Raw genomic sequence first — 18833 nt, 5'->3', positions numbered from 1 at the left:
GTTTAATCCCCAGCACCATGATATACATACACATACACACACACACACACACACACACACACACACACACACACACACTGTACATATATAAATTATATATAGAATTAAATAAATTTGATCTCTCTGGGTTTTGGTCAGAATAAAAAGTTACTTCAGTTACATTTTATCTGGATAACCTGATTGGTGGTAAAAACCCAAAGCTCATTGATATGTATAAAACTGAATCATATAATTCATAGATTAGTTTGCATTTTTGTGTTCATTATAAAAGAATCTCAGGACATGGGCCCTAGCTTGTTTCACAGCTATTCTAAATGTGAACTCACACCTGCACATACACCTTTATACTTTGGGATGCAGTACTGTGCAGGCGTGAATTCAAGATGACTAGCCGTGATTAACATTTCAAGAAGTTAGAGTTGTCAGTAAAAGATGTTTGCTAGTATAAGCCCATTTTAAAGCATTTTATCCATGAATTTTATTCATTAGGAACTAGGTAACAAATTTAAAAACTATTTTCTTTTAACTTCTCCAACAAAATAAGCAATCACAGTTATGTTTAAGACAGTTTGATTGTGTGTGTGTGTGTGTGTGTGTGTGTGTTGTTGTTGTTGTTGTTGTTGATGGGGATGGAACCCAGAGGCTTCCTACCTTTGGGCTACACTCCCAGACCTATTTTCTATTTTATTTGGAAACAGGATATCACCAAGTTACTGAGAGCCTCAGTAGCTGATGCAATCCTCCTGTCTCAGCCTCCCAAGTACTGGGATTATAAGCATGCATCACCATGCCCAGCTTAAGGCAGTTTGATTTTTGAGAATGCTTGGTTCCATTCCCCCCACCAAAAAAAAAAAAAAAAGGATTAGCAGGAAATTCAATATGGGAAAGATTAAAAACATGAAAAGCTAAAAAAATATTGTTCTACTCAGAAAGAAAATGGGCATTAAAATGAGAATTCTGCTTAATTCAGAAACCAGAAAAATTAAGGTAGTAATCAGTAGTGAAAAATCATTTTTGATAATTTTCTTCTCTACATATAGAGTAAGATAGCACCCTATATAAACTATACAGGGGCCAAAGAAGGATAGCATCTCTATACATCATCAAGTTTAGAAACATCAGAACTTCATCAGGTGTAGTAGCACATGGCTATAATCCCGGTACTTGGAGGCTAAAACAAGAGGATCACAGATTTGAAGTCAGCCTCAGCAACTTAGCAAGACCCTGTTTCAAACTGAAAAGTAAAAACGGCTTGAGGTGTATCTCAGAGTTGGAGTGCCCTTGCATCAATCCCCAGTACAAAAAATAAATAAAACAAAAACACCAGCTGGGTGTGGTGGCACATACCTGCAATCCCAGTACTTGGGAGGCTGAGATGGGAGGACTGCAAGTTTGAGGCAAGCTCTTAATAACTTAGCCAGACTCTGTTTCAAAATGAAAAAGAAAATGGGTCTGGAGATGTAGCTCAGAGGCATTAATGCCCCTAGGTTCAATTCCCAGTACCACATTAAAAGAAGAAAAAGGAAAAGGTAAAAGCTCCTCATCTATAATATGCACTTTTTTTTTGGTGGTGGTACTGGGGTTCCTGGAAGCCCTTCTACCTCCAGGCTACACTCCCAGACCCATTTTTATATTTTTATTTGCAAACAGGGTCTCTTAAGCCAGTGCGGCTGACTTCGAACCTGTGCGATCCTCCTGTCTCTGCCTCCCCAGTGCGGGGATTACAAGTATGTGCCACCACGCCCGGCTATAATATGCACTTTTGAATTGTGTATCACAATTCAGAAAAAAAAAAAAACCTTTAAAGTCAGCATTTTAGTATCAACCTTACTTTGAACTATTTTGGTTAATCAATTATTTTTTAAAAAGAAAAACCACCAAGCTATCTTAACTGGCTAATGACTCTTCTCAGTAAGTTAATATGAAACATTTTTTCTCCAGTTGTTGCCTCCAGTCATGCCGTACATTAAATGTCCCTAGCCATCTAGCAGTTAAGATGTCCCTTAGTGACATGAATTTTCACACCTTTACAGAGTCACTAAAAATTCAGTTCATCAATACTTTAATCACCTGCCCCTTTACAACTCATATCCCAACCGGGCGTGGTGGCGCACATTTGTAATCCCAGCATTTGGGAGGCTGAGACCAGAGGATCACGGTTCACAGACAGCCTCAGCTACTTAGGCGAGGTCCTCTACAACTCAGTGAGACCCGGTTTTAAAATAAAGAATAAAAAATAGGGCAGGGGGTATAGCTCGGAGGTAGAATGCCCCTGGGTTCCATCACCAGACAAATTAATAATAATAATACAACTCATATCCTTACTTCCCCATAGTTCAACAGCTTTGTTCTTAAAGGACTAGGAAATGTGAAAGGGCCCTCTAGGTGGCAGGCAAACCTCTCATGAGGAATGTACACATCCCCAACACACCCTTGCTTGTATAGGAAGGAAAAGGGGCAGCTCTGGCCTAGCCTTCCAGCCCTGTACCTATTCCCACTACCTCTTCCCTCATGGAACATGGAACGTGTGTGTGTGTGTGTGTGTGTGTGTGTGTGTGTGTGTGTGTGTGTGTGTTGTGTGTACGTACTGGGGATGGAATCCAGGGGCAAAACCTCCAAGCAGTGTCCCTATTTTTTATTCTTTATTTTAAAACAGGGTCTCACTGAGTTGCAAAAGGCCTTACTACATAGCTGAGACTGGCCGCAAACTTGGATCCTCCTGTCTCAGCCTCCCAAATGCTGGGATTACAAGTGTGCACCACCACGCCTGGAATTGGGATCTTTCTTAATGGTGGTACAAACCAAAAAGCTCAGGCCTTTTGCAGAAACTTCCTCAACCATAGTTGGAGCATTCAGAGAGCTCCAACTACCCTCCTCCTTTCCTATCCCACCACATCTCTCAATTTCTCAATCATCTCTACTCAATCTGTGCAGCAAGTCTGCTGTCTGACCAGAGGTTCCACCTTGCCTTCTTTCTTCAATCTACAAAAATGCTTTTCCTAAGACACTCCCCTTACTTGGCTTGAAAGAGTAAGTGGCAACACATCCTCTTCCTTTGAGAAGGGGTGGGAATCACTTTCAATGATATCCTTTGTGTCCCTCTTACACCCTGTAGGCCAGGGAAGGAATAAGATGTTTGTGCAGCAGGGGTTATCTGCACACACACTTTGATTTTGAGGTGTTGGGGATCTAACCCAGCGTCTCATGGCAATGCTCTACCACTGAACTACACTCTTAGTTGGTCCCCCTTCTCATTATACCACATTACATTTACCTCTTTATTTTCAACTTTGATCCCTCATTACCAATTTTGGGTAAAGAGAAAAAATATCTACTCAATATCCAACTACAATGAAATAATTTAAATTCACTCAATGCCATTTCAAATGCCCCAGAGCCCAGAAATGTTTCTTAGTCTCCTAAGCAAAGTAAACTCTTTCTTCTCTGATATTATCACAGTATTTTCCCAAAACTGGTTTTTTAATTGAATATATAACTTCTGTTACCACTCTCACTACATACTATGCAATAAAATATTTTGTCAGAGCTAACATACAACCTTGTGACTGACAATTGCTCAGATTAAAAAAAAAAAAAACTGAGATGAGCTGGGTGTGGTGGCACACGCTTGTAATCCCAGCGCTCAGGAGGCTGAGACAGGAGGATCGCACAGGTCGAAGCCAGCCTCAGCTACTTAGTGAGGCGCTCAGCAACTTAGTGAGACCCTGTTTCCTAATAAAATACAAAATAGGTCTGGGAGTGTAGCCCAAAGGTAGAAAGCCTCTGGGTTCCATCCCCAGCACCACACACACACACACACACACACACACACACACACACCAAAAAAAAAAAAAAAAAACAACTGAGATAACTTGCAAACCTAGGTATACCTATTTGAAACACATTAACAGGATCATTTTAATTCTGATAGGTAACAGTCTGAACAAAATGTTGGCAAAACAATTAACTTAAGCCAGAGCCAAACTAGAAAATAAAATGTGATCTATATAGCATGCAAACAGCAATGTAAAAACACTGTTTGATTTTCATTTTTTCTTTCTTTTTAGTTACACTGGGAATTGAACCTAGAGGCATTCTACCTTTGAGCTATACCCTCCCCAGCACTATCTTATTTTTATTTGTAAACAGGATCTCACTAGGTTGATGAGAGTCTCACTACTTTCTGAGACTGTCCTCAAACCTGTGACCCCTCATCTCAGTATTTCAGCCTCCCAAGTACAGGGATTACAAGTATGTGCCACCATGCCCGGCTACATTTTTTTTTTTTTAAAACAAAGTGTTACAGAAGAACTAGTTTGGGGAAATGCACAGAAAACTAATTGCCCATTAGGTCTTCACTGTTACAGGTAAAATCATTTTAGATTTTTTCTTTGCATATGTACATCCTTAAGGCCATGCTGTTTGGGTCTTTGCTTTCTTCATTTCAAATAGTGATTATTCATCTTTGTTATTAAAAAGTCTTCTATAAACATCATATTTAGTGGTATAGAATATTGCACTGTAAAGCTATGCTATGATTTACTTAACTACTTGTTGATGCCAAATTTTCCCTAACTATAATACTATCATAAACAATCTTGCTAAGTTTTTATAATTCTGGTTATTTTTAATCAGAAGCTATAAGTTCCAAATGTTTCTTAAGGTTCTTCGTGGAAAATATATTCCCCAGGGTTTACTTCCTCACTAACCACAAAGTTGGCATTTCTGCTGGCCTGGTCTATGAGTGGTTCTTGTGGAGGAAACATAGGAAAGATGCTTTCTGCAGGTCAGGTATCCCTGCTTCACCCCTTAAGAACAAGGAGCCCTGAGCATCTACTCTGACATCCCAGGTGGTAAGTAGAGAAAGGGCTGACCACACATTGGGTGCTAAGTGTGCAGGTGAGAAGGGCTCAGAGCAGCCAGGTATGGTGACACACACCTAAATCCCAGGACTTATACTTAGGAGGCTGAGATAGGAGCATTACAGGTTTGCAGCCAGCCACAGCTTACTTAGTGAGGCCTTCTGAAAGTTAGTGAGACTCCGTTTCAAAAGAAAAAATAAAGCTGGGTATGGTGACTCATGCTTCTAATCCCAGTATTTGGGAAGCTGAGATAAGGAGGATCTAGGTTCTCAGCCAGCCTCAGCTACTTAGTGGAGCCCTCCCCAACTCAGTGAGACCCTGTTTCAAAAAAGAATTTAAAAAAGAGGGCTGGAGGTGTAGCTCAGAGGTAAAATGCCCCTGGGGTTCCATACCTGGTACTACAAGACAAAAGAAAAAAGAAAATATGACGACGGGGTATAGCTCAGAGTTGTAAAACTCCTCTGGGTTCAACCTCCAGTACCCTTTTTCCCCACAAAAGGGCTCAGAACACCAGCTTTCTTGATAGGAAACTTTCCTATAATCTTTGAATTCTCAGAATTAAATCTATAGTACTGCTTTCTCATTTGAGACCTGTAAGAAACCTGTGAGGCCCAAACCGTTCTGTCCTACAGGAGGGAAAACTGACCTCTTTATGTCACTACCCAACATAAAGCTTATATCTAAAGCTAGATTTCCCCAATTTTTTCCAGATATTTCTTAGATGTGTGCCCTGAGAAGGGTCTAAAGATGGTTAAGAGGCTCTACCTTAATCTAAACAGAGTTAACAGTCACATTCTCACCAGAACCAGACATCTCACCAGTGAAGCCACTGGGCTACCTGGCCATGTGCAAATATACACTCACTCCTGAATGATCCTTTCCCCTACACAGTCTAACAACTTAGCACTAACTGAATAAATACTTTCTGGTAGCCAGGTGTGGTGGTGCATGCTTGTAATCCCAGTACTTGGAAGCTGAGACAGGAGAATCGTAGGTTCATGGCCAGTCTCAGCTACTTAGTGAGGCTCCCCACAACTCAGAGTTACCCATTTCAAAATAAAGAATACAAAGCCGGGCGTGGTAGCGTACACTTGTAATCCCTGTGCTTGGGAGGCGGAGACAGGAGGATCGCACAGGAGGATGGCGCAGGTTCAAAGCCAGCCTTGCTGGGCTTAAGAGACCCTGTTTCAAAATAAAAATATAAAATAGGTCTGGGAGTGTAACCCAGAGGAAGAACCCCAGTACCACACACACAAGAAAAAATCAGGCTGGGGGTATAGCTCGGAGGTATAATGCCCCTGAGTTCAATCCCCAGCATCAGACAGACAGACAGACAGACACACATACCCCACACACAAAAGAATAAAAAATAGGGCTGGAGCTGGGCATGGTAGCACATGCTTGTAATCTCAGCATTCAGGAGGCTGAAACAGGAAGATTGCGGTTTGCAGCCAACCTCAGACAGTGAGATCCTTTGCAACTCAGTGACTCTTTTTCAAAATAAAGAATAAAAAATAGGGCTGGGGGTGTAGCTTGAAGATAAAATGCCTCTGAGTTCCATCCCCAGTAACGCCAAAAAAAAAATTATATATATATATGGGGCTGGGGTGTAGCTTGGAAGTAGAATGCCACTGAGTTCAATTCCTAGTTCCACAAACACACACACACACACACACACACACACACACACACACACACTTATTTTCCTACAAACTAGAAAAGTTGCCAGCATATCTGAAGCAACCAAGTGAGGTTTAAGCTACTGTTCATTGTCTTTTATTTTTAAGCTGGGTATCCAACTCAGGGGCCTCATACATACATACTTTACCACTGAGCTACATCCTAGCCCAACTATTATTCTTACTGGAATATGATATGTGTAATTTCCTCACAATGGAAAAACAGACATGTGTTAAAACAAAACTCCATTAATTAATTAATTAATTAATTAATTAATTATGGTATCTAGGAGGTAGTACTAGGGATTGAACCTGGGCAGTCTACCTCTGAGCTACAAACCAACCCTTTTATTTTAGCAGGGTCTCATTAAGTTGGTAAAGCTGGCCTTGCACCTGAAATCCTCTTGTCTGAGCCTCCCAAGTACTAGGATTATAGGCATATACCTTCGTGCCTGGCTCTCTCTGATTTTTAACTCAGCATAAGCTAATGGAGAGTAGGGTTAGCTCATGGCTTACACCTCACATATATACTTTTTTGGAAGTTAAAAGAAATAAACCACTCTTTGCTCTGTAGTATGCCCTTCTCTCATATGCCTACCTGTACAACTTAATAGAAATAAATCCTGCAGATACCACAAATCTCCTTAAAGACTTTTTCCTCAAATGTTTAGCTACTTAATGCTCACATACTCCATCTTTGTAGAAATTATTTCTAATGCCAAGTTTAAAAATATATCAAAGAATTCATAACTCAAGAAAAATCCTTGATTTGAAAAACCTTACTATTGCCAGATTTATTGAAGGTCTATTTTTTTTTTCTTTTTGAGGTACTGGGAATTGAACCCAGGGCATTCTACCTCCAAGCTATACCTCCTCCCCCAGCCCTATTATTTTATTCTTTTTTTGTGGTATGGGGAATGGAACCCAGGGGCACTGTACCTCCGAGCTATACCCCCAGTCCTCTTTTTTAGTCTTTTTATTTTTTGAGCCAGGGTCTCACTGAGTTGCAAAGGGCCTAAGTAGCTGAGGCTGTCTGCGAACCATGATCCTCTGGTCTCCGCCTCTCGAATGCTGGGATTACAAACATGTACCACCACACCTGGTGTTATTCTTTATCTTGAAACAAGATCTCACTAAATTGTGGAAGGCCCATGTAGTCCAAGTACTGGAATTACAATAGTTCACCATCACGCATGGCTCTCAAGGTCCATTTTAAATTAAAAATATATTATTTCATCTAAAATAACTCAAACAAGCCAAGCACAGTGTCACACATCTGTAGTCCCAGTACTTGGAAGGCTGAGACAAAAGGAACTTGGGTTTGATGCCAGCCTGAACAACTTAGTGAGATGCCCAACAACTTAATAAGACCTAGTTTCAAACTAAAATATAAAATAAGGCTGGGTATATCTCATGGTAACTTAGTGAGATCCTGTTTCAAACTAAAATATAAAATAGGGTTGGGGATGCAGCTCAGAGACAGAATGTCCCTAGGTTCAGTCCCTAGCACCATAAAATATCTCAAAAAAAATTATTACATCAATATTTTTTTTTTTGGTGGTTCTGGGGTTCCTGGAAGCCCTTCTACCTCAGGGCTACACTCCCAGACCTATTTTTATATTTTTATTTTGGAAACAGGGTCTCCTAAACCAGCGCACGCGGCTGGCTTCGAACCTGCGCGATCCTCCTGTCTCCGCCTCCCAAGCGCGGGGATTACAAGCGTGCGCTACCACACCTGGCTACATCAATATTCTTATAACATGCTGCATCTCCCTCAAAGATTGTGAAACCCTGTTAGGATATCCATATTGCCCAGAGAAGAGTCATCTTCGAGAGATGTTGCCCTCTCTCTACCACTAATCTTTGGAGTATCCAACATACCATAAAATGATGCCTATTGACTCATATTTAAAAGGTATTAAAATATTTAAAACTTGGCTTGATAGAGCATGCCTGTAATCCCAGTACTTAGGAGGCTGAGACAGGAGGATCACAGGTTTAAGGCCAGCCGCAGAAACTTGATGAGGCTCTTAGCAACCTAGTGAGACCCTTTTTCAAAATAAAAAATAAAAAGGGCTGGGGAGGCCGGGCGTGGTGGAGCATGCTTGTAATCCCCACGCTTGGGAGGTTGAGACAGGAGGATCGCACAGGTTCAAAGTCAGCTGCACTGGCTTAAGAGACCCTGTTTCCAAAATTTAAAAAAAAGTATAAAATAGGTCTGGGAATGTAGTCCAGAGGTAGAAGGGCTTCCAGGGACCCCAGCACCACCAAGAAAAAAAAAAGGCTGGGGGGTATAATTTAAAGGTAGAATGTCCCTGGGTCCAATTCCCAGTACTACAAAACAAACAAACAAAACTGAAGAGCTGCATTGCTAAATATAGTAACTCAAATTAGGCTACTGAACACTTAAAATGTAACTGATCAGTATTGTGATATAAGTTCAAAACACACTGAATTTTGAAGTCTCAGTACTAATAAAAAGCTGTAACTAACAACTTTTTATACTGATTCTATGTGGACATGGCAAAATTATGTATATGCTGGGCTAAGTAGTAAATTCATTTCTTCGGTTTCTTTTAATCTTTTCATATGTCTACCATAAAAATCTTTTTTTTGGGGGGGGAGGACTGAGAATTGAACCAAGGGACATTCTACCTTTGAGCTACACCACCAGCCCTATTTTATTTGCTTTGAAGTAGGGTCTCATTAGGTTGCTGAAAGCCTCAAAGTTGCTCAGCTGTCCTTGAATCTGTGATCCTCCTGTCTTAGCCTTCCCAGCACTGAGATTACATGCATGCACCACAACACCTGGTTCATAAAAATCTTTAACAGGTGATTAACATATATATTACTCCTATTACCATTGGCTGAACCTTATCACAAAATATATTTCTATATTTTAATTGCAGGCAGTCTTCACCTAGAGGGGATCCACAACACACACCATAAAAGGAGTAAATGCTCTCAGAGATCCAGGGACATTTTTCATATCTTCCCAAAGAAGACCTCCTATACGTACTACCTAGAAGCACTTCTGTATACAGCTTAGTACAAGTTTCCAAATCTAAATCACCTGGCAAATGATCATGAATTCCTCGGTTTATGGGTGTAGTGCAGACTCTACTGAAATCCAAAGAATTGTCCAACATGGCATTTATCCTTCGAAAGATATTGGCATTGCTACATGTAGACAGTGCAGGCACTTCCTGGTTGTCCCAGCAATCATTTATCCTTCCTGCTTCTTCTTCCTAGACACAGAGAAAAGATACTTAGGCTTTCTACAATATTTTGTTTTGTTTTTAGTGTTTTTTTGTGTGTGGTACTGGGGATGGAACCCAGGGGCTTTGTACTTCGGGCTACATTCCCAGACCTATTTTATATTTTATATGAAAACAGGGTCTCACTAAGTTGCTGAGAGCCTCACTAAGTAGCTGAGGCTGGCTTCCAACCTGCATAACCCAATCCTCCTGTTTCAGACTCCCAAGTATTGGGAATACAAGCACGCACCACCACAAGCATGCACCACCACACCCGGCTTTCACCACCACCCCCATCAACTCAACACTGTAAGTTAGATTAACAAGGACTTGAGTTTCTTGTATCTATATTAAAACATTATATATGTCACTTACAGAACTATTAAGAGTACCAACAAAAATATATATTTTCCCACAAACCTCCTAATCTCATAGGACACATACAGGAATTAATATGACATGGTAGCAGTAGCATAAACTTCAGAACCAGAAAGACTTAGTAAAAATCTTGGTGGTATCCATACAATGGAATACTGTTTGGTATAAAGGAATGTAGTACTGAGACATGATACCTTACCTACAGTAGTTGTTTATATGTCTACAGATATAATTACAAAGAGAATGTGGTAAGCATCAAGAGTGGCACACCCAACTACTCCAGAGGTCAAGGCAATTGTATTGCAAGTTCAAGGCCAGTCTATACAACTTAGCAAGATCCTGCCACAAAATTAAAAAAGGATTCAGTGGTAGAAAGCTTGCCTAGTATATGATGTTGAACTATGGATGTTGAAACAATAGTATAACCAAAAAAAAAAAAAAAAAAAAAAAGCACATACAACCCTACTGGCATGAGAAGACATGTAAGACACCATGAAAGGAAAACAGTCTTGGATATATATTCATAAACTAAATCCTACATAAAAACTATTATTTTTCTCTCTCTTATCAAATAACATCCCAGGTGCCCACAGCAGACATTCAGAAAGCATTCTTCACTCTTGTCTCCCTTACTTTCCAGTTCAATGTCTGACATTATAACCAAAGACACTAGAGGACAATCTCCTAGGGGGAGTCTGCTTTACCAGTCCTATCATTGCCAATTATGTTGGGGGGAAAAAAATCAGACCAAGTAAGGAAACTGGCACTTATCTTACTGCTGGTTCTCATCAAAATAAACAAAAAAGGTTGGTGCTATTTTGTTGGGCCTATTAAAATCCAGGTAAGCATGAGAATAACCAAACACATCAACAGTTCTATCAACTCTGCAGGACGACTTTAGAGAGATACACTTAAATGGCAATATCCACCTCAAGGTCTTGAAAAGACTGGTAACCTTTGGCAAGCTTTGAGGACAATCAGAACATTTGATCCTGTTGCAGGTTTGCAGCCAGCCTCAGCTACTTAGTGAGGCCCTCTGCAACTTAGTGAAACCCTGTCTTAAAATAAAGAATGAAAAATAGGGCTGGAGGTGTATCTTGGCAGAATGCCCCTGGGTTCAATCCCTAGTACCAAAGGAGGGAGGGAAGCATATGATCCTGGATGGTTGCTTCCCCAAACCCTCTGAGAGGTACCACTCATAAGGCTCTTTGCACAACTGTACATTTCTAAGATATTTCACAACCTCATTAAGGTAATTTCATAAAGCCTAAGACGTATACACTTGTAGTTTGAAAATCTCAAGGCTACCTGCTTCATTCATTCACTAATAAGTGTGAATCAACTGACTGATATATATAAGTGAGCACCCCAAAGCCCAGCAGACTAGAGACTCAATCAAAACTAAGTTCTGAGGTCTGGACAAAGTCCTAAGACCTGACTGTACTGTAAATAACCACAACTCAAGCTGTGATATGCTGTAACATACACTATATTCTAAGCCAAGGTGGCTGGAAGGGAGAAAGTGTGCCTGGTAAAGAGGAATGTCTGAAGAGCACTAAGAACAGAGAGACATTATCAAAGGTGCTCCAGTGTGGTAGAGCATTAGGTGTAGGAGAAGAGAGGAGATTGTAAAGAAGGCCTCATATGCCAGGTCAAGAAGTTAGTACTGCTGTATAGATCAGAGATGACTAATCTTTTAAAAGCCTCTTTTAATACAGATTAAACTAAATTTACTATAATACTATTTATATGAATTCCTAGATCCTGGCCACATCCAAAGGCAAGTAAATGACCACTTGTGAGACTTAGGACTGCCAGCAACAGGAAAGATGAGAGGCAGAACCAGTGAGAAAATTGTCAGGGTAGTCGAGGGAACTACCTCGACTAGACTTGAGAGGCCTTCCGGAAGAAACTCATTTCACAGAAAGAAGACTTTAACCTTATCACTTCAAGCAGTCTAGAAAAAATTTAGGAATATGTTTGCCCACCATTCCTAATTCCATTAAGAACATATACCATATTCCCAAACTGGGACAATAACTCTGGTATGCCTCCCTCCCCTTCCTCTCTTATGTATACCAAATTATAAATCTAGTTTAAGATGACTCTGTAATCATGATAAAAGTAAATTAAGTATTCAATTTATATCCCAAACTGCTTGATCTTATCAATATATACCAATTTGCCTTGAATGACCAATTTGGGGTTTTTTTTTGGCAGGGGGGAGAGTAATGGGAACTGAACCCAGGTGCATTCTACCTTTGAGTTATATTCTCTAGTCCTATTTTTTATTCTTTATTTTGAAACAGGGTCTCACTAGGTTGCAGAGGGCCTCATTAAGTAGATGTGCTGGCTGTGAACTGGCGATCCTATCTCAGTCTCCCAAGGACTAGGATTACAGGCATGTGTAATCCTAGTCCTAGATACACCTTCAGCCAACTCCCCCTTCCTTTCTTTTTTTTTTTTTTAAGACAGGGTCTTGCTAAGTTGCTGAACTAACCTAGGACTAGGATTGGCTGAATGACCAATTTTGAAGGAAAAAATATATCAAAATCAGTAGTGTCAAATGGGAAACAGGAACTTCTGGGAAGATGGCGACCGAGAAAAGCGGGGCTTAAGAGCTCTGCTAACAACCAATCTCCATTACCACAAAATCAGCGCCTTTCATAGCCAGAAAACACCATCACCAGAGAAACAAAAAAATCACCAGGCTCCAGAAAGAAAGCAGACTGAGAACAGAGCCACAGACGCGGCAGCAGCGCTTTACTGCCGGCGGCAGCGGGGAGTTCACCGGACGGCTACAGCAAGCCGAGGTGAGCCACTGCGGAACAGCCAGGCGGGATTTCTCGGCACAGAGAGCATCTAAAGCTCCCAGTGGCTGAGCTCAGCACATGCTGCAGGGATTCAGAGTGGAAATCAAAACCAAGAAGAAAAACACCAGCCCCACGGCCGAGGGTGTAGCAGCGGCACCATATTGCCACCGGCAGCAGCAGCAGCGAATTCAGCGAAGCCAGTACAACTACATCTGCGAACTCAAGAACAGTGAGTCAAATTGCGGGCCACAGAGGAGAAATCCCAGTACTGTACTCCCTGGGACTTGACCCAGTGGAGGAGGGGCGGTGGCAGAGATATCACACCATAGAAGAATGGGCAACCTGGCACCCCCCATGGTCTAAAGCAGCCTCTATCAACTCTCTGGGTCGGAGACTCTGTGATACAGCCCAGTAAAGGAGTAGTGGGGTCAGAGATACTACAGACTCGAGATCCAGAACACCTTAAGTGAAGTCATAGTGACCCAAGGGAAGAACCCAGAGAAGGCACAAACATCCGAAATCATGGGAAAGAGGAATAATACTGGAGCAATGAATGCCCACAACCCCACAACATCAGAACCCGATAAAACAGAAAATCAGAGATTTCTAGAAGAGCAAATCAGGAAAATAACTGTAGAAATAATAGAGGTGCTTCGAAAAGAACTCAGAGAGAGCCAAAAGGAGATAAAGGATGCAATTAATGAAGTAAAGGCCTCAATTCAAAGCACAAACAACTGATTAGACCACATGGAGAACAGAATCTCGCTCTTAGAAGATGATCATTCCAAAAATGAACGCATAGTTTCTAATCTAGAAAAAAATATCTGACAGCAGGAATCTGATATTGAAGAAATATGGGCCCATTTTAAGAGAGCTAACCTAAGAATAATTGGAATAGAGGAGGGAAAAGAAAGCGAAACCAAAGGGATCAACAATCTCTTCAAGGAAGTAATAGCAGAAAAATTTCCAGACATAAAGCAAGAGGTTGATACACAGGTCCAGGAAACTTATAAGACCCCCTTTAGACAGAATCTAAAGAGATTCTAGAGAATCTAGAGAAGAGGAATCTAGAGAATCTAGAGAAGAGGATCCCCACGCCACATAATTGTTAAAATGACCACTGTGGAAGCCAAGCAGAGAATCTTAAAGGCAACAAAAACAAAGGGCCAAGTGACATTCAGAGGCAAACCAATTAGAATCACTCCAGACTTCCCAAACCAAGTTATGAGAGCCAGAAGAGCTTGGAGTAACATATTCCCAATTCTGAAAGAAAACAACTTCCAGCCAAAAATTTCCTACCCAGCAAAACTTTCTATCAAATTAGATGGAGAAATAAGAAGCTTCCATGACAAACAGAAACTGAAGGAATTTATGTCTTCAAAACCAGCACTAGAGAAAATACTCAAAGAGATTAACTACAAAGAAGAAATAGGTAACACACACCAGAACTAGAGAAACAAGATTTTCCATCCAACAGACAACTAAGATTGGTTATCTGTGGAGATTCATTATTTATGTTAGTCTTTTACCTATCTCTAAAGGGTATTGTTTGCCTTTATTGTTGTTAATTTTTAGGATTTCTAGTTGGAATATTAATATACCTTCAGATATAGCAATTGGAAATATTTTATCCCATTCTATTAGTAACTGTTAACTCTGTTTACATTGTCTTTGGATATACAATATTTTTGTTTATTTTTTAGGGAGTTTGTATACGCTTCTGTTGCCTGTGCCATTGAAATCATATCCAAGAAATCACTGCCAATTTCAATGTTGTGAGGTTTTATGACCCAGATTTTCTCCTAAAAGTTTATAGTCTTAAGATTTATATTTAGGTCTTTTATCTATTTTGAGTTAATACTTGTATATGGGATTAGGTAAGGGTCCAATTTTATTCTTTTCCATGTAAGTATTATTTTTCAACAATATTTAGTTAAAAGATTATTTTTTCCACCACCAAATGTTCGTGGAAACCTTGTCAAAAATAACTTGACAATATAGGGAAGAATTTAGCTCTAGGCTTTTATTTAACTCCAATGGTTTATATATCTGCCTTTAGAATAGTAGTACACTGTTTCAATTATTGTAGCTTTATATGGTTTGAAATCAGAAAATATATATCTTCTAGCTTTGTTCTTTTTCAAGATCGTTTTGGGTATCTAGAGTCCATATTCCATATTAGGATAGACTTTTTTTCTGAAAACAAAATATATAAATATATGATAGTTTCACCTAAAAAATAGAAAAAAAAATATTCTCTGGTAAGAAAGAAAGTAAAAAGAAATATTGAAATGTTATCTTTAAGTCATCAAAAGCTTGGTATCAGACAAATGAAACTGTTATGAGATTATCATTTTTAATTTTGGATAAATTGCTATAATACTAGATGTCAACCACTAGTATGGGAGGGAGGGATGGGGAGAGAATGGGGTGGGGATCGGGTGGGGGCTGACTGGGCGATGTGTGCATGTATGTCTACAAAAGTTTGTATCCCACTATGATGTATGAATACAGTGCACCAATAAAAAAAAAAAGGAAAAAAAAAAGAAAAAAAAAAGAAAAAAAAATGGGAAACAGTTCTACCTCTTTCCTTATATGTAGTGTGGGGATAAAAGAAGTAATACTATCTCACAGGAGGTTTTATAAATATATATACAATACTTAGCACAGTGCCTGGCACATGATTACATGCTGAGAAAATTAACACTTTTTTTTTTTGGCGGTACTGGGGCTGGCTTTGAATCTGCAGTCCTCCTGTTTCATCTTCCAAAGTAATGAGTTTATATTAGGTGTAATGTAAGGTGTGTGCCTCCCAGCCCAGCTATATGCTATTATAGTAATATGCATTCGTTGTCTGGGTGTGGTGGTGCATGCTTACAATCCCAGCATTCAGGAGGTTGAGACAGGACGATCACAGTTTGTGGACAGCCTCAGCTACTTAGTGAGGTTCTTTGCAACTCAGTGAGATTTCAAAATAAAAAAATAAAAAATAACTGGGCGTGGTGGCGCACACTTGTAATCCCCGCGCTTGGGAGGTGGAGACAGGAGGATCGCGCAGGTTCGAAGCCAGCCGCGCTGGCGTAAGAGACCCTGTTTCAAAAATATAAAATAGGCCGGGCGTGGTGGCGCACGCTTGTAATCCCCGCGCTTGGGAGGCAGAGACAGGAGGATCGCGCAGGTTCGAAGCCAGCCGCGCGCGCTGGTTTAGGAGACCCTGTTTCCAAAATGAAAATGTTAAAAATAGGTCTGGGAGTGTAGCCTGGAGGTAGAAGGGCTTCTAGGAACCCCAGTACCACCAAAAATATATATAAATAAATAAATAAATAAATAAATAAATAAATAAAATTAAAAATAGGGCTGAGGGTGTAGCTCAAATGTAGAATGACCCCAGGTTCCATTCCCAGTACCCCCCAACACAAATGCATTCATCTACCTTGTGTTTTGCTTATTTTTATTTTGTGTATGGTACTCTACCTCTGAGATATACCCCCAGCCCTATTTTACTCTTTATTTTGAAAAGGGTCTAAGTTGCAAAGGGTCTCACAATTTGCTGAGGCCTAGAAACCTGTGATCCTCCTGTCTTAGTCTCTGAAGAACTGGAATTACAAGCATGCACCACCTTGCCCAGCTACCTTGCATTCTGGATGGATCTTTTACCCATGTATAAATTTATAACATCCTATCTTAGTCATCTGACAAATAATGGTTCAGAGCCTACACATACTGAAAATGCTGACACACAGGTTAACAGCATCGCCACTCTCATCAATAGTGTTTAAGTGTATTGGAAAAAGTGTCAAGCTCATGAATGGCAGATGAACTTTTTACAAAATTTTAACTTTTTCCTACAGAGCTCTAATTTTATCACTGGCAACAAATACTGTATTTTACTTATTTATTTTTGCAGTAATAGGGGTTAAATCCAGGGGCCTACCTGTGCTAGACAAGTGCTCTATCATTGAGATACACCTTCAGCTAACTCTCCCTTCCTTTTTTTTTTTTTTTTTTTTTTAAGACAGGGTCTTCTAAGTTGCTCAACTAACCTAGGACTTATGATTCTCCTGTCTCAGCCTTTAATGTATTTGGGATTACAGGTGTGTACCACTGCATCTGGCTCTGTGAATCACTTTTTACAAAGTGACAGGCTTATTTATTCACTTTCAAGAAAGTATCTGCCAACTACCCAACAGTGAATAACCATAATTTGCTGGTCATTCTTTTAAATAAGAAAATGTGTTGCATGGGGGGGAGCTTATTCTTCTTGAGACCCAATCACATAAATTATTTTGACAATCACTATACTTGGATATGAAGCTAAATTGCTCCATATATATTGACTTCCCATTTGTCACACAGAATGTTAAAGGCATATACTCAAGATTTGAGATTTAATTAATGTGCACTGTTTCCTCAAGGACATTTGTATGCGAAACTTTTTTTTTTTGGAACATGTAAAGAATGGAATGGCTGCTACCAGAGTTACTGGCACTACCTTGATTGCTGCTAAAAAGAGGCAAGTAGTTTTACTGATTTCTGAAGCTTTTGCAACATCAGTACAAAAGTCATTAGTTTAACATGCAACTGATGTCTTAGAATTATGAAAAGTTTTGGCTTGGTGGACTTTTTAAAGGGTTTAGGAGACTTCCAGATGTACACAGACCTAGTGTTGAAAACTGTTATCAAAATAAAGGCTATGCTCCTTAGCAGTAAGATAAAAAAATTCCATTCATGCTTGGGAGGCAGAGACAGGAGGATCACGCAGGTTCGAAGCCAGCCACACGTGTTGGCTTAGGAGACCCTGTTTCCAAATAAAAATGTAAAAATAGGTCTGGGAGTGTAGCCCGGAGGTAGAAGGGCTTCCAGGAACCCCAGTACCACAAAAAAAAATAATAATAAAAAATAAAATGTTTGTCATAGCTGGGCATAGTGGCGCACGCTTGTAATCCCTGCGCTTGGGAGGCGGAGACAGGAGGACTGCGCAGGTTCGAAGCCAGCCTCGCTGGTTTAAGAGACCCTGATTCCAAATAAAAATATAAAAATAGGTCTGGGAGTGTAGCCCAGAGGTAGAAGGGTTTCCAGCAACCCCAGTACCACCCCAAAAAAAAAAAAATTCCATTCATGGTTTGGCTTCAGCTTAGTGGTCAAGTTGGATCCCTGTTAGTCTACTATTAAGGGTTAATATCTGTTCAGTAAATGGCACTAGTTGTTCTCTTCACCAGTTTTCACATATTTGGAAATACCACACGTATCAAGATACCAAACATTTCTCCACTCTATAGGTTCCCATCCTTTCTCACACTCCACGTTCCCCTTCCCCAAGCCCTTGCTATTTACACTTCTCTGCTGTCACTTAGTTTTGCCTATTTTTGCACTTCTTAGAAATGGAATCATAGCACACTTTTGGGTTTCTTCCTCACTTTGTATGAGATTCTACATGTTGCAATGTAGCTCAGTCTTTTTTTTTTTTTTAACTGTGTTGTACGTTACAGATGTCCCAAGCTGGGCATGGTGTTGTATACCTATGATCCCAATACTCAGGAGGTTGAGACAAAAGGGAGGACTGCAGGTTTGAGGATAACCTCAGCAATGCAGCAAGACCCTCAACACCCTAGCAAGACCCTGTTTCAAAACAAGAAATAAAAAGGGCTGGAGTATAGCTCAGAAGTAGAATGTCCCTGGGTTCAACTCCCAGTACCAAAAACAAACAAAAATCAAAAACATATACCCAGATGTCCTTACATCACAAATGATCCCTATTCTTGCTTATGGGCATAGAGAAAAGTGTTAAAATAGGCCTGACTGCTGTCTTTTGGCTGGCATCTGGGAATTTGGATTTTGATTTAG

The 18833-nt window shown here is 40.1% G+C and overlaps 1 protein-coding gene across 5 annotated transcripts in view; it reads right to left on the bottom strand.

The window, feature by feature from the left end:
* CPEB1 (cytoplasmic polyadenylation element binding protein 1) overlaps positions 1-9783 on the bottom strand; it is a gene marked incomplete at both ends in the record, with an annotated part of 71406 nt that extends 61623 nt beyond the window's left edge. For 4 of the 5 annotated variants that reach the window (XM_080690434.1, XM_080690436.1, XM_080690433.1 and 1 more), the window contains one exon: positions 9615-9783. In XM_080690434.1, coding sequence (XP_080546560.1) covers positions 9615-9690 — 76 coding nt within the window. The remainder of the gene's footprint in view (positions 1-9614) is intronic. The other variant, XM_080690432.1, reaches the window with a different exon arrangement.
* Positions 9784-18833: the final 9050 nt, after the last annotated feature.

This window comes from Muscardinus avellanarius (assembly GCF_963383645.1).
Source record: "Muscardinus avellanarius genome assembly, chromosome: 3".
NCBI lineage: Eukaryota > Metazoa > Chordata > Mammalia > Rodentia > Gliridae > Muscardinus > Muscardinus avellanarius.
Note: the sequence above shows the minus strand (reverse complement) of the source record. Positions and strands in the feature narration are given on the sequence as shown.